The sequence below is a fragment of the Bos grunniens genome, chromosome 1, assembly GCF_055505025.1.
Source record: "Bos grunniens cultivar Pamir isolate PY7600 chromosome 1, Bosgru_T2T1.0, whole genome shotgun sequence".
Taxonomy (NCBI): Eukaryota; Metazoa; Chordata; class Mammalia; order Artiodactyla; family Bovidae; genus Bos; species Bos grunniens.
Window position 1 is genome coordinate 100,573,853 of NC_141165.1, and position 22,251 is coordinate 100,596,103.

The following is a 22,251-nucleotide window of genomic DNA, read 5'->3' on the forward strand; positions in this document are numbered from 1 at the left end:
TCAACAGTTCCCTAACAAAATGGGGGGACATTCCTAAAATCCAAGTTCCTGAGATGCCAGCCAAGGGTGACTCTTGTAAGCAGTCTCTGAGGATAAGCAGTCATTGGCTATGTTAACGCTTTTCCGCAGAGGACTTTTATCCCAACATTCTTTAGTATCTACAAATGCCTCTTGAATTGTCCTTTGAACCATCCTATTCCTTTATCAATGAGTTAAAGAAATCTTTGACACATGTTCAGTATCTATATATATGTGTGTGCATATATATGTGTATACACACACACACACACACACACACACACACACACACACATATATATATATATAAAGTTTTAGTCTGACAGATGTAACCTAAACAGGCTAAATGGAGTCCAAACTTAAAAGCTAAAAGACACCAATTTGTATCACGGCTGATTACTGCACAAGCTTAATTATTAAAAATACAAACTGTATTTCCATTTCATATTTTCTTACTATCTCTACATTTTAGAAAGCCCTCTGATATAGATGGCAAAGAAGAAAGAGAAGTCACTCAGTCGTGTCCAACTCTTTGTGACCCCATGGGCTGTAGCCTATCAGGCTCCTCCATCCATGGAATTTTCTGGGCAAGGATACTGGAGTGGGTTGTCATTTCCTTCTCTAGGAGATCTCCTGACCCAGGGATCGAAGCCAGGTCTCCCACACTGAAGGCAGATTCTTTACTGTCTGAGCCCTCAGGGAAGCCCTGATATAGATGGCAATCACTCGATTATTTGTACTTTAGGCGCATATTATTAATAACAAAAAAGAAATGTTTCTTTAGGTAGGTGATAATATATAAAGATTCATTTCTTCTTTGGAATAAGAAATCAGAATATGAAAATACTATCATAAAAAAAGCTAAGGGTCAAAGAATTGATGCTTTTGAACTGGTGCTGGAGAAGACTCTTAAGAGTCCCTTGAGAGCAAGGAGATCAAACCAGTAAATTCTAAAGAAAATCAAGCCTGAATATTCATTGGAAGGACTGATGTTGAAGCTGAAGCTCCAATACTGGCCACCTGATGCGAAGAACCGACTCACTGGAAAAGACCCTGAAGCTGTGAAATACTGAGGGCAGGAGAAGGGGGAGATAGAAGATGATATGGTTGGATGGCATCACCAACTCAATGGACATGAATTTGAGCAAACTCTGGGAAACAGTAAAGGAAAGGGAAGCCTGGTATGCTACAGTCAGTGGGGTTGCAAAGAGTCGGACACAACTTAGCGATTGTACAACATCATTGCTTAAAGATGAAATCCCCTCACTTAACTATATGACATATTAGCCAAAAGTTTAAAATGATACATATCCTTTATATATCTATAAAGTTTTGAGCCCTTAAAAAAGAATAACCTTGATTTTAAGTTCAAATATAACATGCAAAAGACATGAACTTTATTATGCTTCATACATTTCTCTAGTCATTTCAGATTTCAATAAATGTGTTCCTGTATTTTGTGAACTGCATTTTAAAATCAGAGATAATTTTACAAATCTTCATATACAACGATACCAAATAAAAAACAAATTAAGCTTTATTAGCAAATCTAAGTAAGAGGTGGCATAGTTAACATAAGCATTCAGAAGGTAAACATTTCTTGAATAAAAAAATAGGAAATATTTTAATGAAAAAAAATCAGGGATTGAGGAGGGAGAACATTTTTCAAACAGCAGCTGGCACTTTCTTCACAATTTGTATCACTTGTGAAAATACATCATTAGATAAATACTCACATGATATTTACAAAGTAGAGAGAAGAGGAAAAACCTTCTAATCAAGGTCTTTCATCTGTTACTCTCTTCCATCTTCTGGATCCATTACTTTGCATACCAACTAAAGTTGTGATTCTAGTGAACTATGGTTGAAAGCTTATCAATTAAGTCATCAATAGTATAAACCAGAAGTTGAATGTCTGCTTTTTCCTTCATTCGGTGATCACTATTCTTTCGGAGGATGACATCTACATCTGTGCTAACTACTCGGTCAGCGACCTGCACAGACGTGTGCCACGGTACAATATCATCCTTCATGCCGTGGAGCAATCTTATGGGACACTTCACAGGAATAGGACCATGTAACAAGCAGTGGTGCTCAGCTTCTTTAATGACACTGTACTGAATGCGATAAACTCCTTCTTCACTGTATTTTGATGGCATGGGCCACACACCTTTCATCTCTATTTCCTTTTTTGTCTGTTGGAACAAATGAAAATAGAAGTATTTATGCAACATTAATACATGCAATAGTCTTAAACAATCTAAGGAAAGTGGTCTTTGAAGAGGCAAAGAGATAACAAAAACATAACAATGATAATTATCAATAATTAAATACCAGTATTTTCCACATAGTATCTCACAGGATCCTGATAATAATTTTGTTATTATTTCAATTTTACAAAAGAAGATATTAGAGTACACAGCTTTAAAGTTGAAAGGCAGTAACTGCTGTGGATAGGATTCAAACTTAGATTTAACTAACTATATTATATAACATCTTAAATCAGGCGTTGTTTCATCCCAGTTCAAAGGGAAAATTAGGAGAAAAATACAATAATTTCTTAGAATCAGTACAGGTAGCATTCATATTACATCAAATCAAATCTTAGGAATAAAAACTGTTTAGATTTAAAAATCATGAAACTAAAAGTGTGATTAGTGGAAGTTACTAAAATGGGGTGAGATGGGGGAAAGGGAAAAGAATGGAGTATACCGCTAAAAATGAAAAATAAGACTGGTTATTCTGGGGCAACAATACACGCCCAATTTTAGGCTGAATGTAAAAAAAAATAGTTTTTGCCTTTCAGAGTTCTATGGAATGAGAAGAAAACTGTCTGTTGTTTTGGATGACAAAGAATTCTTGCAAATATCTCCTGAAAACTGAGCAATGGTATCAGTTCTACCTTTAAAATAAAATGCTGGGTATTCTTTGATTCTGGAAGAATCTCTATTTTTGAGACCATAATTTGTCTTAAACGTTTTTTTCTACTTAAAGTAACATATATTCATTATTGAAAACATGGAAAATATAAAAAGCATAAGAAGAAATAAATTACCAATAGCCCTATCTCATGGATATAACAACCAACCATTAATATTCTGGCTTCTCTCCTTCTAGTATTTCTATATGTGCTAGGTTTTAGATATACCATATGTAAAACACTTAGCTATTACAATTTATATATAGTTTTCAGTGCTTATTTATTTAATATATATATATTTCTGGGTTTTAAAAGATTAGATTAAAAGTTTTTAAAGACTGGATAACTGTCTACCACAATGCATACAAGATAATTAATTCAACCATTTCCATATTGCTGAGTACTTCTAGGAACATCTTTGAACATAAAGGGTTATATGTATATAATAAATTCTTTGGAAAGATTATCACAGCTTGAATTAGTAAATCAAGATGTAAACAGCTTTAAGCCTCTTGCAACCACATAATATGAAGGGAATTTCTGTCTAGAAAAAAACAGGTGGATGGCTTATCAAAAATAAAGAAAAATACAAGGAAAGAAAAGCTACATACAATGTATTTAAAAAATCTGTATTTAAATTTTCAATAAAAATACTGTATTTCCACATTTAAAACTATTCACTTATTACAAATTCAGAGGCAAAAAAGAATTTAAACAGTAAAATATATATGATGTTATCTATATGTATTTAGGTATTTTAATGTATTTTATAAAATTTCAAAAATATTTCAGTGAAAAAGCTGTATATCTGAAAGCTAGACTTCTAAATATCTATAGCCAAATGATTTAAAATAGAGTAAAAAATTATAACGTATATTAATATCATGGGGTGCTCTGCATTAAAGCAACATATGAACCAAGTATTTAAAGCAAAAAAATGATATTCAGTTGTCCTCAAACTACTTATGACTGTTCCTGAATTTGTAATTTCAGTAGTTAGAACTAAGTTCCATTGATTATTAGAGAGGGGCAACTATGCTAATTACCAACACATAATAATAATTGCATTTTAAGCATTGCTGCTTCCCAACTAGCTCTGTTATCTGCTATTGAGGTGAACGAATATTGTTCATTTGAAGAACAGACTTAACTTTACAAAGTCTTTTATGTCCCAAAGCCTCAAAAACAAAAACTACAGGAATACTAAAAACAGCTTTATTCAAAGAAAAGGTACAATATTCATAATTCTTACACCAAAAGAAACTAGGAAGGCAATGTGTCAGTGAAACTTGGATTCCAACAACTGTGCATCCTGTCTGATGCCCTCTAGTGTCCACAGAGAAATGTGTATGCAGGTCAAGAAGAAACAGTTAAACGGGACATGGAAAAACAGACTGGTTCCAAATCAGGAAAGGAGTACTTCAAGGCTGTATACTGTCACCTTGCTTATTTAACTTACATGCAGAGTACATCATGCAAAATGTCAGGCTGGATGAGGCACAGGCTGGAATCAAGATTGCCAGGAGAAATATCAATAACCTCAGATATGCAGATGACACTGCCTTTATGGTAGAAAGTGAAGAACTAAAGAGCCTCTTGATTAAAGTGAAAGAGGAGAGTGAAAAAGTTGGCTTAAAACTCAACATTCAGAAAACTAAGATCATGGCATCTGGTCCCATCACTTCATGGCAAATAGATGGGAAACAATGGAAACAGTGACAGACTATTTTTTGGGGCTCCAAAATCACTGCACATGGTGACTGCAGTCATGAAATTAAAAGATACTTGCTCCTTGGAAGAAAAGCTATGACCAACCTAGACAGCATATTAAAAAGCAGAGATATTACTTTACCAACAAAGGTTCATCTAGTCAAAGCTATGGTTTTTCCAGTAGTCATGTATGGATGTGAGAGATGGACTATAAAGAAAGCTGAGCACTAAAGAATTGATGTTTTTGAACTGTGGTGTTAGAGAAGACTCTTGAAGAATCCTTTGGACTGCAAGGAGATCCAACCAGTCCATCCTAAAGGAAATCAGTCCTGAATATTCATTGGAAGGACTGATGCTGAAGCTGAAACTCCAATACTTTGGCCACCTGATGCAAAGAACTGACTCACTGGAAAAGACCCTGATGCTTTGAAGACTGAAGGTGGGAAGAGAAGAGGATGACAGAGGATGAGATGGTTGGATGGCATCACTGACTCAATGGACATGAGTTTCAGTAAGCTCTGGGAGTTTGTGATGGACAGGGAAGCCTGGCGTGCTGCAGTCCATGGGGTCGCAAAGAGTCGGACAAGACTGAGTGACTGAACTGAACTGCAGTATCCGCAGAAGGAGACAATGATTAGAGTTAGAGGTAAATCAAATTCCCACACAAACAATGAATAATGCTGGGTCTTAACATTTCCAGGACTAAAGAAGACAGTAAAAACCTCTAGGTCTATTCCCTTGACACTGAGCACTAGCTGTTTCTGTGGAGAAGAGAGAGAGATCCTAGTGTCTGGGCCCTTCCTTACGCATGTTTTTAAGTTTAAAGGGCTCAACATTTTAAGAATTCTTCGCTGGTATGATTTAGGATTAGCAAAGAAATACCCTGATTTGCAGGGCATAGATCTTCTCAATTACGGGCTATCTATCATATCTTCCCTCTGAGTGATGGATGTACACACATAAAGAGAAATGTACATAGATCTTGTCATTTCCCAATAACCCCCCAAAACTGTGTAATCAACACCTTTCCAACAGGCCGTCTTCTTGAAATAATTTCCCACCATGAGAAGCAGAGTAAGGGGTTCAAGGTTTAGATGCAGAGGATACAATGGCAGGAAAATTTAGCAGCATGAGGACATTAAGCATCTATGTATGAGAAACAAGAAAGTAAAAAAAAATAAATCTCAGAAATAGGTAAGTGCAAAGATGATCAGCTTCGTAATTTTAGCCCTGACCAGAAATCATATGAAGAACCTGACTTTGCAGACAATGTCATTTCTTACGGAGCTGGGAAGAACAATGTGAACTAAGAATAAACTTAGAACAGATAGTATATGGCACTGAATTCAATGCAGAACTTGAGGCAAAAGTCAATGATATTCTACTCTTCAACACTAAATATGCTTTTTCCTTCTTTTTCTTTTCTTCCTCCTCCTTATTCCCTGCTCTCTACAGCAGTGGTTCTCAAACTTCACCTGGGGCCTTGTTAAAACGACTGGGCCATACTCCCAGTTTCTGATTCAGTGGGTCTGGTGAAGTTCAAGAATACACATTTCTATTAATACAAGTTCTCAGGTGATGCTGTTACTGCTGGCCTAGGGACTACACGTTTTGAACCATGGGTCCAGACTGTTTCTTTCTGCTAGGATTAGTCCCATAGATGAAATTTAGATCCCAAGGGAAAATATGCCCAAGGAGAACTCAACTGATTTCCAAACAAAAAAATAACACACACATAAAGAAACAGCTATTACCCACCACTTTTTTTATCCTTGCAGACAACAAAAGTGCTTAAACATACATTCAAGAGCAAAGTATAATAAACCAATTACCTTTCCAGTCATCTCAGAAACCTTATTTCTATCATGATTTGCGGAAGAACATGCTACTGATGAAAAGCACCTTTTTTTTTTTTTAAAGGTGAAAATTAGAAGTAGAAAAAGAATGCCAAGTTAGTGTCTAAGCCAGGAATGGCAAATCTTATCTCCTGTGTGTGACTGACAGCGTGTGCTTGGAGAGCTCTGCTAAGAAAGAATCTGAGGCTTTAAGGCTTAAACTTTCATAACTGATTAGCTGGTTTAACATGGTTGTAGAATAGATATTAATAATATTACCCATAGGCCACAAAATAAGACTAAGAGGTGTACAAAGAGGTCACAACGTATGATCCAAATAAATAAACGTGGTTAATAGCATGTTGCTAAAACAAAAGTTTAAAGTATGATTTCATTTATGTGATGCAATGATTTGAAGGGACTGTGAAAAAATAGAAAATCTTAAACAGGAGACCAAATAGTTAAAAGGGGCTTCCCTGGTGGCTCAACTGGTAAAGAATCTGCCTGCAATGCGGGAGACCTGGGTTCAATCCCTGGGTTGGGAAGATCTCCTGGAGAAGGGACCAGCTACCCACTCCGGTATTTTGACCTGGAGAATTCCATGGACTGTATAGTCCAGGGGGTCGCAAAGAGTTGGACACGACTGAGTGACTCTCACTCACTCAAATAGTTAAATGAAAAAAAAGAAATGGTAAACAAAAAGTCAGTTAAGACAAAAGATAGAGCCAGCATAACAAGTCAAAGGACAGATGACACAAGCATAAAATTCAGAGAAAGAGGGAGCAGAACAACAACAGGAGGGATACACTGAGGTTGCCTGGGACTTACCTCAATAGGAAGCTGATTAAATTGTGTCACCAGGCCATCTACAGCTGTCGCTACGCCAACCAGAGCAACAACCTTTTGTGGCCGTGCGATTGCAGCATGAAACATAAGCCACCCACCGAGGCTGGATCCAACCAGTATCTAAAAACAAAAGCACGTTGTTTTGAAGAGGAATTTCTTTTTCTTTTTGGTAAGGGAGGGACTAATTTCATAGAACATATGTATTTTCTGCCTTTATATCCACTGGCTCCCAGACTTTTAATATTTGGCACAAAGTAAAATTAAGACTATGATTACTTTTTGTTAAAGTATCAGGTCTATAATAGAGAGTAAATTAGACAAATAAAATTTGTAAAACGAAAAGTAAAATGCTACTTACGTTTTAGGAGAAAGTGAAAATGATAGAACTGATTGATTTGACATTAAAATATAAAAATTGATTGTTAGACATTTAAAACATTAAATATTTGCATCTAATGAAATAGCTCCAATACCATGAGGTTATAGTCCACAACAATTATCATGATATTTAACAAAAACAGTCACCTGTGGTCCTTCAGCCAAGTCATCAATTATAGAAAGAACATCTTTTCTCCACTTTCCCACTGTGCATTCTTCTAAGTTACCATCTGAATTTCCAACTCCTGAGTAATCAAACCTGGAGAAAGAGAAAACATATTTGTATCTAGGTATCTAGTATTTGCTTCCCTAATTTCTAAGGAAGATAGCACATTAATGACAATGCCTCAACTCTATTAAAATAAAAGTGAAGTCAGTATGTATTTCAGCAAATCTTATTGGCTTAACCTCCAAATACCTCCCACAGTCACTCGCTTTCTCACCTCCTCCACTGTGCCAGCCTGGTCCAAGTCACTATTCTCTCTTGACTGAACTAATGCAAGAGTCTCCTAGTAAATCTCCATTTTCATTTTTCACCCTCACAGTCTATTCCCCACTCAGTAGTCAGTGATCCTTTAAAAAAAACAAAAACAAAAAAACAAAAACAAAAAAAGATCATGTCCTGCACATACCCTTCAAAGGTTTTGTATAATCTTTAAGTAAAATCCAAAGTCCTTACCATCTTCTAGCCCCTAACTACCTCTCTGATCTCATTCTTCCATTTCTCTCTCCCTCCCAACTGTATCCTCATTTTTCTTTTTCAAGTTAATGGAATACACCATCCACATTCCTGACTCAAGGGTTTTACATCAGTTTCTCCTTCCCTGTGAACGACTCTACCTGAGACATTCACTCAGACTGCTCCCTCACTTCAGTCGGGTTCCAGTGTTACATCTCCAGAAGCATTCTCTGACCGTTCAACCTAAAGCTGTGCCTCTTTCATCATTCTCCAATTCCTTACTCTGTTTTATTCTCTTTACAGCAAATACTGCTACCTGACAATATGTGTCCATTGGATTACTGGTTTGTGGCCTGTCTCCCACACTAGAATGGTATGTAGGAACAGTAGAATGGTGTAACATAATTTCTTAGAGATAAGAGATTTAAAAGTAGAGGAAGAAATTAAAATTTTAAGTATGAAGTGATGTGGTTTTGGATTCTTGGGAAATAGGATAACAAGGCAGAAGCTGAAGTCTAAGTTACAGTTATTATTTCTTCTCAAATCCAAAGGATATATATAGGAGACAGACCAGGGAGAACGGGGGAGAAAAACCCAATTCTCCTTTATCTTCCTCTGTGGGTAAAGATGTCTCTACTTGCTATATTGTTTACAGAGGCCCTCCAAGTATATGGTAAAGATGCAAAACACATGTCAGTTGTGTCCAACTCTTTGTGACCCTGTGGACTGTAGCCCTCCAGGCTTCTCTGTCCATGGGGATTCTCTAGGCAAGAACATTGGGGTGGGTTGCCATGCCCTTCTCTAAAACACATGTACAGGGCCTTCAAAAAGGTAAATACAAGCATTCAGTGATAGTAATGGGTAACAAATAAAAAATACAGTTCATTCTTGCTGAACCCTAACCAAGTGACAAAGATTTGGCAATTTACAACTTTTAATCACAGTAAGGCAATTCTGTCCTAGCAGCCTCAATATTCTCAAGTCTAAATACATTTTAAATTTCCCAAATCTAAAATTTTAAATTTTATTAGAAATCATGAGAGAAGATGAGTCCTAAAGCCATGTGTCATATTCCTGAGCTCTGACTCAATCTTAATATCCTGGATGGTGGCAGGATATTAAGAAACCATTTTCACCAAACCATAAGTACTGTTCTTGTATACTATACAAAACTAACCATTTCTTCATTCAAGATTTAAGTTTTACAGACAGAATCACAAGAAAGTAAACTGAGAAACTGGGAGTATAAATAGAAGATAAAATCTCTTTTCCAATCTTTATGTACTACATTGGCAGGCGGGTTCTTTACCACTAGTGCCACCTGGGAATCCCTTAAAACAAGTTAAAGGGCAATTAATTGCTAATAGTGATTAGATAGCAATGAAGTTTGATAAAAGCATATAAAAAGGAGCCTGATCAAATAAAAAATTGTAATGAATGGCTATACTGTATAAAGGTGTATAAATATACATTTAGGTTACATTTTAATATAGTACCACATATTCCTTTGGATAAAAGGAATAAGACTAAATTCATATAATTGTCTATATACACTGTATTTTCATCATGATTACTAAATATACCCTTAAAAAGAAAATTTATTTCATATGCATCTAAAATGCAGAAAACTCCCTCATACATCTTATAGGCAGACAAGAACTGGCTATAGCTCTTACAGTCTCAATTTAAATTAGGAACTGATAAAATGAGGATTTCTTGAGTTAAATTCTTTTGGGGACAAAGGAGAATGATGGCAATTTTTCTGATATCATCATGTCTTGCTCAAGATAGTCCTCCTTGGACTTCTCTTCCTTCTTACCTACATCCTAACTATTTCTCAGTGTTCCCTTAGAGTTTTTTCTATCCACTTCAACCACTATTTTTCTCTCAATATATACAGTTAAGTAGCATGCTCTTTGACATAATCAAATTTTGATGAATATTTCTGCCTAATTTCCCATATGTATTTTATCTTGCATTCCTCCACCCTGATTAAAAGATCCTTACAGGCAATGACCATATTTTAAAACTCTTTGTATATTTTACAGCACCATTGTAGGGTTAGAAGGTCTACTTGTAAAAAAATACTCCAGTCTTAAGGATAACAGTCAATTTGGAACATTTTTAAGAGTTCTGAGCATGAAAATGAAATAATTCAGATAATTGGCATAATTTCTGCTAATATACTGAGTAGATAAAAGTTATTTTTAAGTAGTAAAAGTTTTTTATTTTTATTTCTAATTACTTATTTTATTTCCGAAAGTTGTATTTTCTAGACCTATTGAGTGAATGATAGTGAAACTCTTCTAAAACTACATAAATAGATTTTTAGGTTGCTAGTGCTAGAAATGAATTCAGGAATTATCTTTCATCCAATCTCCTCCTTTTTATGATGAAGGAAACAGGTCCAGCATTTATTAACTGACTCATCTTGTCACAGCTAATGTTAGCATTAATTCTAGAGTCCATGTTTCTTGAATTTCAGGCCAGTGCTCTTTTTACTAACCCATACTATCTCTTCTGGCAAATCAGGCACTAAATAAATGACTGCTCTAAGTAAACAACCCTAATAACAGTGAAACATTATTTTAGTAAAATAATTATCAGTATGAAATATTAAGAATTGTAAAATCAAGTAGTAAACAACACATACCCTTATTTATGCTTATAAAAACATATTCAGGCTACAGAAGTGAGAGGAAAGAGGAAATTCAGTGAAAATGTGAATTACACAATATTAATTTTACAGTACTTTTAAACACAGATGCTATTTTAAACTACATATTTTGAAAGTAATGAAATAAACAGTGGTTAAATAACAGTGGTCCTCAAGTCCTCAAAGGAAAACCACACCATAAGAAATGACAAGAAAGCCAGCTAGTATACTGGTTTGCTGTCATGTTAGAATGTTGTTTCTAAAGAGCTTAAGTTACCACTAGTTTCCCTGTCTGCCAGCATCATCAGCGTGGCACGAAGACCAGATGGGAGGGAGGTTCACAAGGGAGGGGACATACTTATACCTATGGTTGATTCATGTTGATATATGGCAGAAACCAACATTTTATTGTAAAGCAATTATCTTCCAGTTAAAAATTAAAAAAAAAAAAAAACTATTAAAGATTGCATTTTACATGAACCCTAAATCACAAGATTAAAGTTTACAGACCAATAAAATAAACTAATCTATAAAAATGCTGGCATATATTTCAGTTGGTTAGAGCAGAAGTAATTCTTGACTGCCAAGGTAAATGGTAGTAATATTTTCTTTGAAATGTGTTATTCCTACCTTATATAGGCGTGACCTAGAGATTTGCAAAACTCCTCAATCGCCAATGCTTTTGTACCATTCATATTAGAAATATAGCCAGGGATGAAGATAATTCCTGGACTTTTGCCTTTTAGCCTTTTATAAGCCAGGTTTGGGAGGTCTGGTCGACTAAGGAAAGAGATTGATGTCTTGTGTCTGCAAGCTAAACAAAGCACACAAAACATAAAGTTTGCAAATACAGTTTTTGGAAAACCATACATATTTTCAATCTTAACTTTCTTAACTCATCAAATTGATAGCAAATACTATTTCCATTTCATAGAAAAAAAATAGAGACATGAAGTATTAAAGTCACAAGTCCGTGCCTATCTTTAAAACTCATGTCACAATTGATCTTCTCTGAGCAAGGTTCAATCATGATTCTTTCAAAATACATAACAAGGAAATTTTAAGGCCACTAAAGACAGAGTGACTTGTCAAAATGTTTTCCTGTTGCTGTTATATCATCTGTCCCAAACAGTATCAATCAACATTCATATTTACCTACACTAGTTTTAAGGCTTTTCTTGGGAGATGTTAGTCTTCTTTGAAATTTTTTTTTAATGTCTGAGGGGTTTCACATCCTCTACTTTTTGGTGGGGAGGGAGAGAAGTTTGGTCTGATGTTGGGAAACTGAATCAAAGATAGAGGTGCTGGCCCCTCTTATTACTTATTCTTCCTCCACCCATAAAGTCTTGGGTCATGGTAATAGTCAGTCATGATTCTCTATCTGCTGAGGTGGGTTTGTGAACAGTTTCTTTACAAATAACCTTGAATAAATGTAAATACCATTTTTGGAAAAAGATTTCTCATAGGACTCCCAATCACTGTGTTTTATTTGTTGGTTTGGCTTTCTTGAAAGGTGAACACAAATCTGAATGCAAGTAAAAAGGCACAATGCGCAACCCTTATAATGTTATTTCAGTCCACTATCTTTCAAGTTCTTTCCCCACCCGACAGTAAGGTCAACGGGTGCTTGTGCTCAGTGACCTCCGACTCTCTGCAACCCCATGGATTGTAGCCCACCAGGTTCCTCTGGCCATGGAATTTTCCACCAAGAATACTGGAGTGGGTTGCCATTTCCTCCTCCAGGGGATCTTCCTTACCCAGGGACTGAACCCATCTCTTGCATCTCCTGAATGGGCAGGCGGATTCTTTACACTGTGACCACCTGGGAAGCCATAAAGTCAATACTTGCTCTTAAAAAATGTAGAACGATGTTTAAAAACAAAAAGTCATTTATAATCCCATTTTCTCCCTCCAGAGAAATCAGATTTGTGTATTCCCTTAACAGTCTTTTTCTGGACTAAAGAAATCTCTTTTTTATTCCTTGAAACCTTTATCTATTGTGGATAATTAAAACTTTACAGTTTCTTCCATATGAGCTAATAAAGTTTTCCTCATTTTGGATGTGAGAAGTTGATTTTTTAAACACTGAACTGAAGGCGTTAAAGCTATCCCTTTTACACGTAGGCTTGCTTCAGAGTTTCAACGCATAGTGAAATATGCCAAATTTAAAACTTTTAGTGAAAAACAAGGTAAACAAGAGCCAGTTATGTAGACCGACAGATTGTAGCAGCAAAAATGTTCTTTACCCATTTCTTTAGCACTCAAAAACTCCTTATCCTCTTTTCCATATTACTTTCCCATGGGAAATTTTCCATGAGACCATCACAATTTATTTAATCTTGATGAGTTATAAATGGTCTTAACATAATATCCATAAATGACCTTTGTACTATAAGAACTAGCTCAAAATCTGAGGCATATATCTTCAGTGAAACTACTAAACAGTGAAAGAGAATTACAGTTACTGAAATGACATACTATACTTTGCTAGAGAGACATATGTAACAGCCTTTTGGTTGTGAACAATTAAAATGACTATATACTTAAAAATTTTAACTCAAAACAAAGGGTATTTACAAAGACAGTCCCCATTTCAAGCACCATGCATCTGACAGCTGGGGGCAAGGGTATGAACCTCAAAATAAAAAGACATAATTCAGGAAGGCAGGCTATATATATGGGGGAGTGGAGATGAGACGGAGAAGAATCAAGCACAAAGAAATATTCAGGGGCTTTAATTTTTGTCCAAATTCTAACTTCCTTTGTAGAGTAATGGCTATGGTTTTTTCTGGGCTGGAATCCTGGCGGCCAGGTTAGGGCGGGAAGACCCAAAACAACCAAAAAAAGGAAAAGTTTACACTTTTACAAAGAACAGGTAAAACCTTCCTGTAAAATCGCTCAAGAGAGAGCAGGTCTAAGCAACTAACAGTCACGATCTGTAAACCTCTTGGAACGTGCACAGAAAAGATAAAAGCAATTAATAATCAAACACATTAAATGCACATCTGAATTTTTCCTAGTCTTGGGCGCTTAACACAGGGGAGGTGGGCAGAGAGAATCCTTGAACTACAGAGCATAAAGCCAACCACTGCCCGAGCTGTCAGGATACCCCGGGGCCTGGCAGAGCTCTCTCACTACCTTCATCAGAATTGTTAAAAAGAACTGGGGTACTGAGAACCTGGAAAAAGGATTTCTGAACGGAGCGCCAAAAACGCAAGGGACAGGAACCGCCGAAATCCGCTATGTTCGAAAGAACGCGTCTTACTCCAGTCTTTCGGACACTGACCTCGGAGCCACTGTGGCGCCCGCTCGGTCTTCCGTGCAAGTAACGTGCTGAGACCATGGTGGAAGCCGAAAGTGACTGCCGCCAAGCCCCACCTGCGACAAGGCACCCAAGCGGTCACGGCCGCCAGGCCCACCCCCGCCATCTTCCCAGCAGCCCCTGCGCCCTGCGCCCGCCTACTGAGATGCGCACTGCGCCCAGAAACCAAGGTGCGCATGCGCCGCTGGCTGGAAGCAGCAAATAAACAGCCCTGGCCAGAGTTTCCACCCCCAGAGAGCGCACATGCGCAGAGTGTCGTCGCTCTTACAGCGTTTTTCTGCTGGGCTATATGCTGTGGGGAGGTTTCAGTTCAGTTAAGTCACTCAGTCGTCTCCGACTCTTTGCGACCCCATGGAGCATGCCAGGCTCTACAGACCATCACCAACTCCCAGAGCTAGCTCAAATTCATGTCCATCGAGTTGGTGATGCCATCCAGCCATCTCATCCTCTGTTGTCCCCTTCTCGTGCCTTGAATGTTTCCCAGCATCAGGGTCTTTTCCAAGGAGTCAGTTCCCGTTTGGCCTATGACAGTTTGGGATGTTTTGAGCATACTTGGTAGCCTGCTTTCTAGATCAGTGGATACTCCAGAACTGGAAGCAAGGAGAGGAACCGCATGCAACATTCCTAGACAGGAAAACAAACATCTGGTCATCCCGAGACACGAGGGAACTGAAACATAAAGTGTTAAGCTTGCTGCGTTGCAAGTCGTTCTCACTCCTAATACTGAGTAGGTTAACAGGCCCGAAGGCCAGGGGTCTCCAAACGGAGGGAAGAGGGTGCAAGTGTCAGACATTATATATCTCCCTCTTAAGAGGCAGGAGAAACAAACCACTAGTGTTATATTTTTTCCCCTTCTCTATACAAATTTTAAGAGGTTTCTTTTAAAATTCTGTGTTGCCATGACGACACCTGGTTCCACCTGAACTTAACATTTCTCAAACCTTGAGCTAATCAATGTTTTTCTTACGGAAATGTTTGTCTTAAGCTATGTTAATTAACTATGTATTTGGACTCTGTCTTCAAATCCATTCCACCTAAGACTCAGAACGCACTTGACAAACCTGTATGTTTTACTCATGTGAATATTCTCTTAAGCTATGTTAATGAGACTGTATTTGCTTGGAAACCAGCCTTTCTGCAAGATTCACGTCAATCATTTTATGACCCGGAACAACTCTCCTTGTACTAATGTTATCTCAAAATGCATGTAGTGGGTGAGGGACCTGGTGCCAGTCTCTGAATTTTGAGAATTTCCTTTCTCTAATTCAGCTCAGTCACTCAGTTGGGTCGGACTCTTTGTGACCCCATGGACTGTAGTACGCCAGGCTTCCCTGTCCATCACAAACTCCCAGAGTTTACTCAAACTCATATCCATCGAGTTGGTGATGCCATCCAACCATCTCATCCTCTGTAGTCCCCTTCTCCTCCCGCCTTCAGTCTTTCCCATCATCAGGGTTTTTTTTTTTTTTCCCCAATGAGTCAGTTCGTCACATCAGGTGGTCAAACTATTGGAGTTTCAGCTTCAGCATCATTCCTTCCAATGAATACTCAGGACTGATTTCCTTTAGGATGGACTGGATGGATCTCCTTGCAGTCCAAGGGATTCTTCAAGAATCTTTTCCAACACCACAGTTCAAAAACATCAATTCTTTGGCACTCAGCTTTCTTTATAGTCCAATTTTCACATCCATACATGACTCCTAGAAAAACCATAGCTTTGACTAGACGGTCCTTTGTTGGCAATGTCTCTGCTGTCTAGGTTGGTCATAATTTTTCTTCACAGGAGCAAGCGTCTTTTAATTTTATGGCTGAGTCACCATCTGCAGTGATTTTGGAGCCCCCCCACCCCCCCAAAAAAGATCTGTCACTGTTTCCATCCTTTCCCCATCTATTTGCCATGAAGTGGTGGGACCAGGTGCCATGATCTTAGTTTTCTGAATGTTGAGCTTTAAGCCAACTTTTTCACTCTCCTCTTTCACTTTCATCAAGAGGCTCTTTAGTTTTTCTTCATTTTCTGCCATAAGGGTGGTATTATCTGCATATCTGAGGTTATTGATATATCTACTGGCACTCTTGATTCCAGCCTGTGCTTCATCCAGGCTGAATGATGTACTCTGCATATAAGTTAAATAAGCAGGGTGACAATATACAGCCTTGATGTACTCCTTTTCTTATTTGGGACCAGTCTGTTGTTTCATGTCCATTTCTAACTGTTGTTTCCTGACCTGCATACAGATTTCTCAAGAGGCAGGTTAGGTGGTCTGGTATTCCCATATCTTAAAGAATTTTCCACAGTTTGTTGTGATCCACACAGTCAAAGGCTTTGCCATAGTCAATAAAGCAGAAATAGATGTTTTTCTGGAACTCTCTTGCTTTTTCGATGATCCAAGGAATGTTGACAGTTTGATCTCTGGTTCCTCTGCCTTTTCTAAAACCAGCTTGAACATCTGGAAGTTCATGGTTCACGTACTGTTGAATCCTGGCTTAGAGAATTTTGAGCATTACTAGCGTGTGAGATGCATGCAACTGTGTGGTAGTTTGAGCATTCTTTGGCATTGCCTTACTTTGGGATTGGAATGAAAACTGACCTTTCCAGTCCTGTGGCCACTGCTGAGTTTTCCAAATTTGCTGGCATATTGAGTGCAGCACTTTCGCAGCATCACCTTTTAGGATTTGAAATAGCTCAACTGGAATTCCGTCACCTCCACTAGCTTTGTTCGTAGTGATACTTCCTAAGGCACACCAGACTTAACATTCCAGGATGTCTGGCTCTAGGTGAGTGATCAAACCATCGTGATTATCCAGGTCATGAAGATCTTTTTTGTATAGTTCTTCTGTGTATTCTTGCCACCTCTTCTTAATATCTTCTGCTTCTGTTAGGTCCATACCATTTCTGTCCTCTATTGTGCATTTCATCTTTGCATGAAATGTTCCCTTGGTATCTCTAATTTTCTTATAGAGATCTCTAGTCTTTCCCATTCTATTGTTTTCCTCTATTTCTTTGCATTGATTCCTGAGGAAGGCTTTCTTATCTCTCCTTGCTATTCTTTGGAACTCTGCATTCAAATGGGTATATCGTTCCTTTGCCTTTAGCTTCTCTTCTTTTCTCAGCTATTTGTAAGGCCTCCTCAGACAAACCTTTTGCCTTTTTGCATTTCTTTTTGGGGGGGATGATCTTGATCCCTACCTCCTGTACAATGTCACGAACCTCTGTCCATAGTTCTTCAGGCACCCTATCAGATCTAATCCCTTGAATCTATTTCTCACTTCCACTGTATAATCATAAGGGATTTGATTTAGGTCATACCTGAATGGTCTAGTGGTTTTCCCTACTTTCTTCAATATAAGGAATTTGGCAATAAGAAGTTCATGATCTGAGCCACAGTCAGCTCCTGGTCTTGTTTTTGCTGACTGTATAGAGCTTCTCCATCTTTGGCTGCAAAGGATATAATCGATCTGATTTTGTTATTGACCATCTGGTGATGTCCATGTGTAGAGTCTTCTCTTGTGTTGTTGGAAGAGGATGTTTGCTAATACCAGTGCATTATCTTGGGAAAATTCTCTTAGCCTTTGCACTGCTTCATTCTGTACTCCAAGGCCAGATTTGCCTGTTCAGTCAATTCAGTTCAGTTCAGTCGCTCAGTCGTGTCCGACGCTTTGCGACCCCATGGATTGCAGCACGCCAGGCCTCCCTGTCCATCACAAACTCCTGGAGTTCACCCAAACCCACGTCCATCGAGTTGGTGATGCCATCCAGCCATCTCATCCTCTGTCATCCCCTTTTCCTCCTGCCCCCAATCGCTTGCAGCATCAGAGTCTTTTCCAACTCCAGGCCAAATTTGTCTGTTACTCTTGACTTCTTACTTTTGCATTCCAGTCTCCTATAATGAAAAGGACATCTTTTTTGGGTGTTAGTTCTAGGTCTTGTAGGTCTTCATAGAACTGTTCAACTTCAGCTTCTTAAGCATTAGTGGTTGGAACATAGACATGGATTACTGTGATATTGAATGGTTTCCCTTGAAAACGAGCAGAGATCATTCCATCATTTTTGAGATTGCATCCAAGTACTGCATTTCAGAGTCTTGTTTCTCTAATTAGCAGACTGAAAGAGTCGGACATGACTGAGCGACTGAACTGAACTGAGTAGCTATATAATATCCAACTAAAAACTAGCAGGGGGGCACTCTTTCTGCCCCCTTCTGACGTCTATCAGAAGCTTTCTCTATCTCTTTTATACTTTAATAAAACTTTATTACACAAAAGCTCTGAGCAATCAAGCTTCTTCACTGGCCCCGAATTGAATTTTTCTCCGTTGGAGACGAAGAATTCCAATGTCTTTCATGGTACAGCAACAACCTTGCAATACATTGACTTGTACAGGGAATGTTTCCAAATTCTAACCTTAATCGTGCTTGTATAAACGCCTGGAGTGGAACTGAACTTTCACTGCTTCTTTTCAATTTGTTTTTGTTCTAGCTCTTTGTATGTCAGACCGTTGAATTATTAAGACCCCTCTCTCATACTTCCCAGGTGACTCAGATGGTAAAGAATCTGCTTCCAATGTGGGAGATGCGGGTTTGATCCCTGGGTGGGAAAGATCCCCTGGAGAAGGAAATGGCAACCCACTCCAGTATTCTTGCCTGGAGAATTCTATGAACAGAGGAGTCTGGTGGGCTACAGTCCATGGGGTCGCAAAGAGTCGGACAGGACTGAGAGACTAACACACACTCCCTCATACTGTGTGCGAAGATAAATTCCAGTAGTTAAACCGTCTCAATGAAAGAATAAAACCGAGAGGATTAAATACACTTTAGGAGAATATAGTATAGATAAAAGTAAAATTTTAAAGCAAGATTTGAAACCCCTGGAATAAAGAAGAATAAAAACGTATAGCGAAATTGATTTTCTGAGTGGATAACAAAATGTTAATACTTCTGTTTAGCTTGCTCCCCGGAGAAGGCAATGGCACCCCACTCCAGTACTCTTGCCTGGAAAATCCCATGGACGGAGGAGCCTGGTAGGCTGCAGTCCGTGGGATCGCTAAGAGTCGGACACGACTGAGCGACTTCACTTTCACTTTTCACTTTCCTGCATTGGAGAAGGAAATGGCAACCCACTCCAGTGTTCTTGCGTGGAGAATCCCAGGGACGGGGGAGCCTGGTGGGCTGCCATCTCTGGGGTCGCACAGAGTCGGACACGACTGAAGTGACTTAGCAAGCTGCTCCCAGAAACTGGTAGAAAAAATACTTAATTCCAATAAAATTGGCCAATATTTGTGATAGGCAGTTCACATATGTAAACACGATGATCAAGCTCACTAATTGAAAAACGTGAAATAATAACATGAATTAAATGTTAAAAATTAGCATTCCATTTTTCCTACCCATCATGTTGGCAGAAGTTAAAATGAACAATTATTGGCAAGCTGGCATTCGTGTATGGATGGTGAGAAAGTAAACCGCTAAACTCTTTTGTCAAGTAATATCACCTATGACAATTCAAAATTTACATCATTGTCAATGCTCTTTGACCCAATGGCCCCAATTTGTGACCATCCTATAGAAAACAATAATGGTTTATAAGGATGTAACACCGTCTTCCAACAACACAAGAGAAGACTCTATACATGGACATCACTAGATGGTCAACACTGAAATCAGATTGATTATATTCTTTGCAGCTGAATATGGAAAAGCTCTATACAGTCAGCAAAAACAAGACCAGGAGCTGACTGTGGCTCAGATCATGAACTCCTTATTGCCAAATTCAGACTTACATTGAAGAAAGTAGGGAAAACCACTAGACCATTCAGGTATGACCTAAATCAAATCCCTTATGATTATACAGTGGAAGTGAGAAATAGATTTAAGGGCCTAGATGTGATAGATAGAGTGTGCCTGATGAACTATGGACGGAGGTTCGTGACATTGTACAGGAGACAGGGATCAAGACCATCCCCATGGAAAAGAAATGCAAAAAAGCAAAATGGCTGTCTGGGGAGGCCTTACAAATAGCTGTGAAAAGAAGAGAAGGGAAAAGCAAAGGAGCAAAGGAAAGATACAAACATCTGAATGCAGAGTTCCAAAGAAAAGCAAGAAGAGATAAGAAAGCCTTCTTCAGCGATCAATGCAAAGAAATAGAGGAAAACAACAGAATGGGAAAGACTAGGGATCTCTTCAAGAAAATCAGAGATACCAAAGGAACATTTCATGCAAAGATGGGCTCGATAAAGGACAGAAATGGTATGGACCTAACAGAAGCAGAAGATATTAAGAAGAGGTGGCAAGAATACACAGAAGAACTACACAAAAAAGATCTTCATGACCCAGAGAACCACAATGGTGTGATCACTCACCTACAGCCAGACATCCTGGAATGTGAAGTCAAGTGGGCTTTAGGAAGCATCACTACAAACAAAGCTAGTGGAGGTGGTGGAATTCCAGCTGAGCTATTTCAAATCCTGAAAGATGATGCTGTGAAAGTGCTGCACTCAATATGCCAGCACATTTGTAAAACTCAGCAGTGGCCACAGGACTGGAAAGGTCAGTTTTCATTCCAATCCCAAAGAAAGGCAATGCCAAAGAATGCTCAAACTACCGCACAATTGCACTCATCTCACATGCTAGTAAAGTAATGCTCAAAATTCTCCAAGCCAGGCTTCAGCAATATGTGAACTGTGAACTTCCTAATGTTCAAGCTGGTTTTAGAAAAGGCAGAGGAACCAGAGATCAAATTGCCAACATCCGCTGGATCATGGAAAAAGCAAGAGAGTTCCAGAAAAGCATCTATTTCTGCTTTATTGACCATGCCAAAGCCTTTGACTATGTGGATCACAATAAATTGTGGAAAATTCTGAAAGAGATGGGAATACCAGACCACCTGATCTACCTCTTGAGAAATTTGTATGCAGGTCAGGAAGCAACAGTTAGAACTGGACATGGAACAACAGACTGGTTCCAAATAGGAAAAGGAGTACGTCAAGGCTGTATATTGTCACCCTGTTTACTTAACTTATATGCAGAGTACATCATGAGAAACGCTGGACTGGAAGAAACACAAGCTGGAATCAAGATTGCCAGGAGAAATATCAATAACCTCGGATATGCAGATGACACCATCCTTATGGCAGAAAGTGAAGAGGAACTCAAAAGCCTCTTGATGAAAGTGAAAGTAGAGAGTGAAAAAGTTGGCTTGAAGCTCAACATTCAGAAAACGAAGATCATGGCATCCGGTCCCACCACTTCATGGAAAATAGATGGGGAACAGTGGAAACAATGTCAGACTTTATTTTCCTGGGCTCCAAAATCACTACAGATGGTGACTGCAGCCATGAAATTAAAAGACGCTTACTCCTTGGAAGGAAAGTTATGACCAACCTAGATAGCATATTCAAAAGCAGAGACATTACTTTGCCAACAAAGGTTCGCCTAGTCAAGGCTATGGTTTTTCCTATGGTCATGTATGGATGTGAGAGTTGGACTGTGAAGAAGGCTGAGTGCCGAAGAATTGATGCTTTTGAACTGTGGTGTTGTAGAAGACTCTTGAGAGTCCCTTGGACTGCAAGGAGATCCAACCAGTCCATTCTGAAGGAGATCAGCCCTGGGATTTCTTTGGAAGGAATGATGCTAAAGCTGAAACTCCAATACTTTGGCCACATCATGCAAGGAGTTGACTCATTGGAAAAGACTCTGATGCTGGGAGGGATTGGGGGCAAGAGGAGAAGGGGATGACAGAGGATGCGATGGCTGGATGGCATTGCTGACTCGATGGACGTGAGTCTGAGTGAACTCCGGGAGTTGGTGATGGACAGGGAGGCCTGGCGTGCTGTGATTCATGGGGTCCCAAAGAGTCGGACACGACTGAGCAACTGATCTGATCTGATCTGAT

General features: G+C 38.6%; 1 protein-coding gene across 2 annotated transcripts; it reads right to left on the reverse strand.

Annotated features, from left to right (window-relative positions):
• Positions 1-1,537: 1,537 nt before the first annotated feature.
• Positions 1,538-14,486, reverse strand: ABHD10 (abhydrolase domain containing 10, depalmitoylase). 2 transcript variants are annotated; one of them, XR_015165795.1, is made up of 6 exons: positions 14,329-14,486; positions 11,673-11,856; positions 8,151-8,280; positions 7,855-7,966; positions 7,312-7,449; positions 1,538-2,213 (listed from the first exon to the last, which is right to left on the reverse strand). XR_015165795.1 is itself a non-coding variant. In XM_086406945.1 (5 exons), exons 1-5 carry the CDS (start codon positions 14,468-14,470, stop codon positions 1,869-1,871), a joined length of 921 nt encoding a protein of 306 aa, XP_086263071.1. In that variant the 5' UTR covers positions 14,471-14,486; the 3' UTR covers positions 1,538-1,868. The 2 variants fall into 2 exon arrangements, 1 of the variants encoding a protein (XP_086263071.1); XM_086406945.1 differs by lacking the exon at positions 8,151-8,280.
• Positions 14,487-22,251: the final 7,765 nt, after the last annotated feature.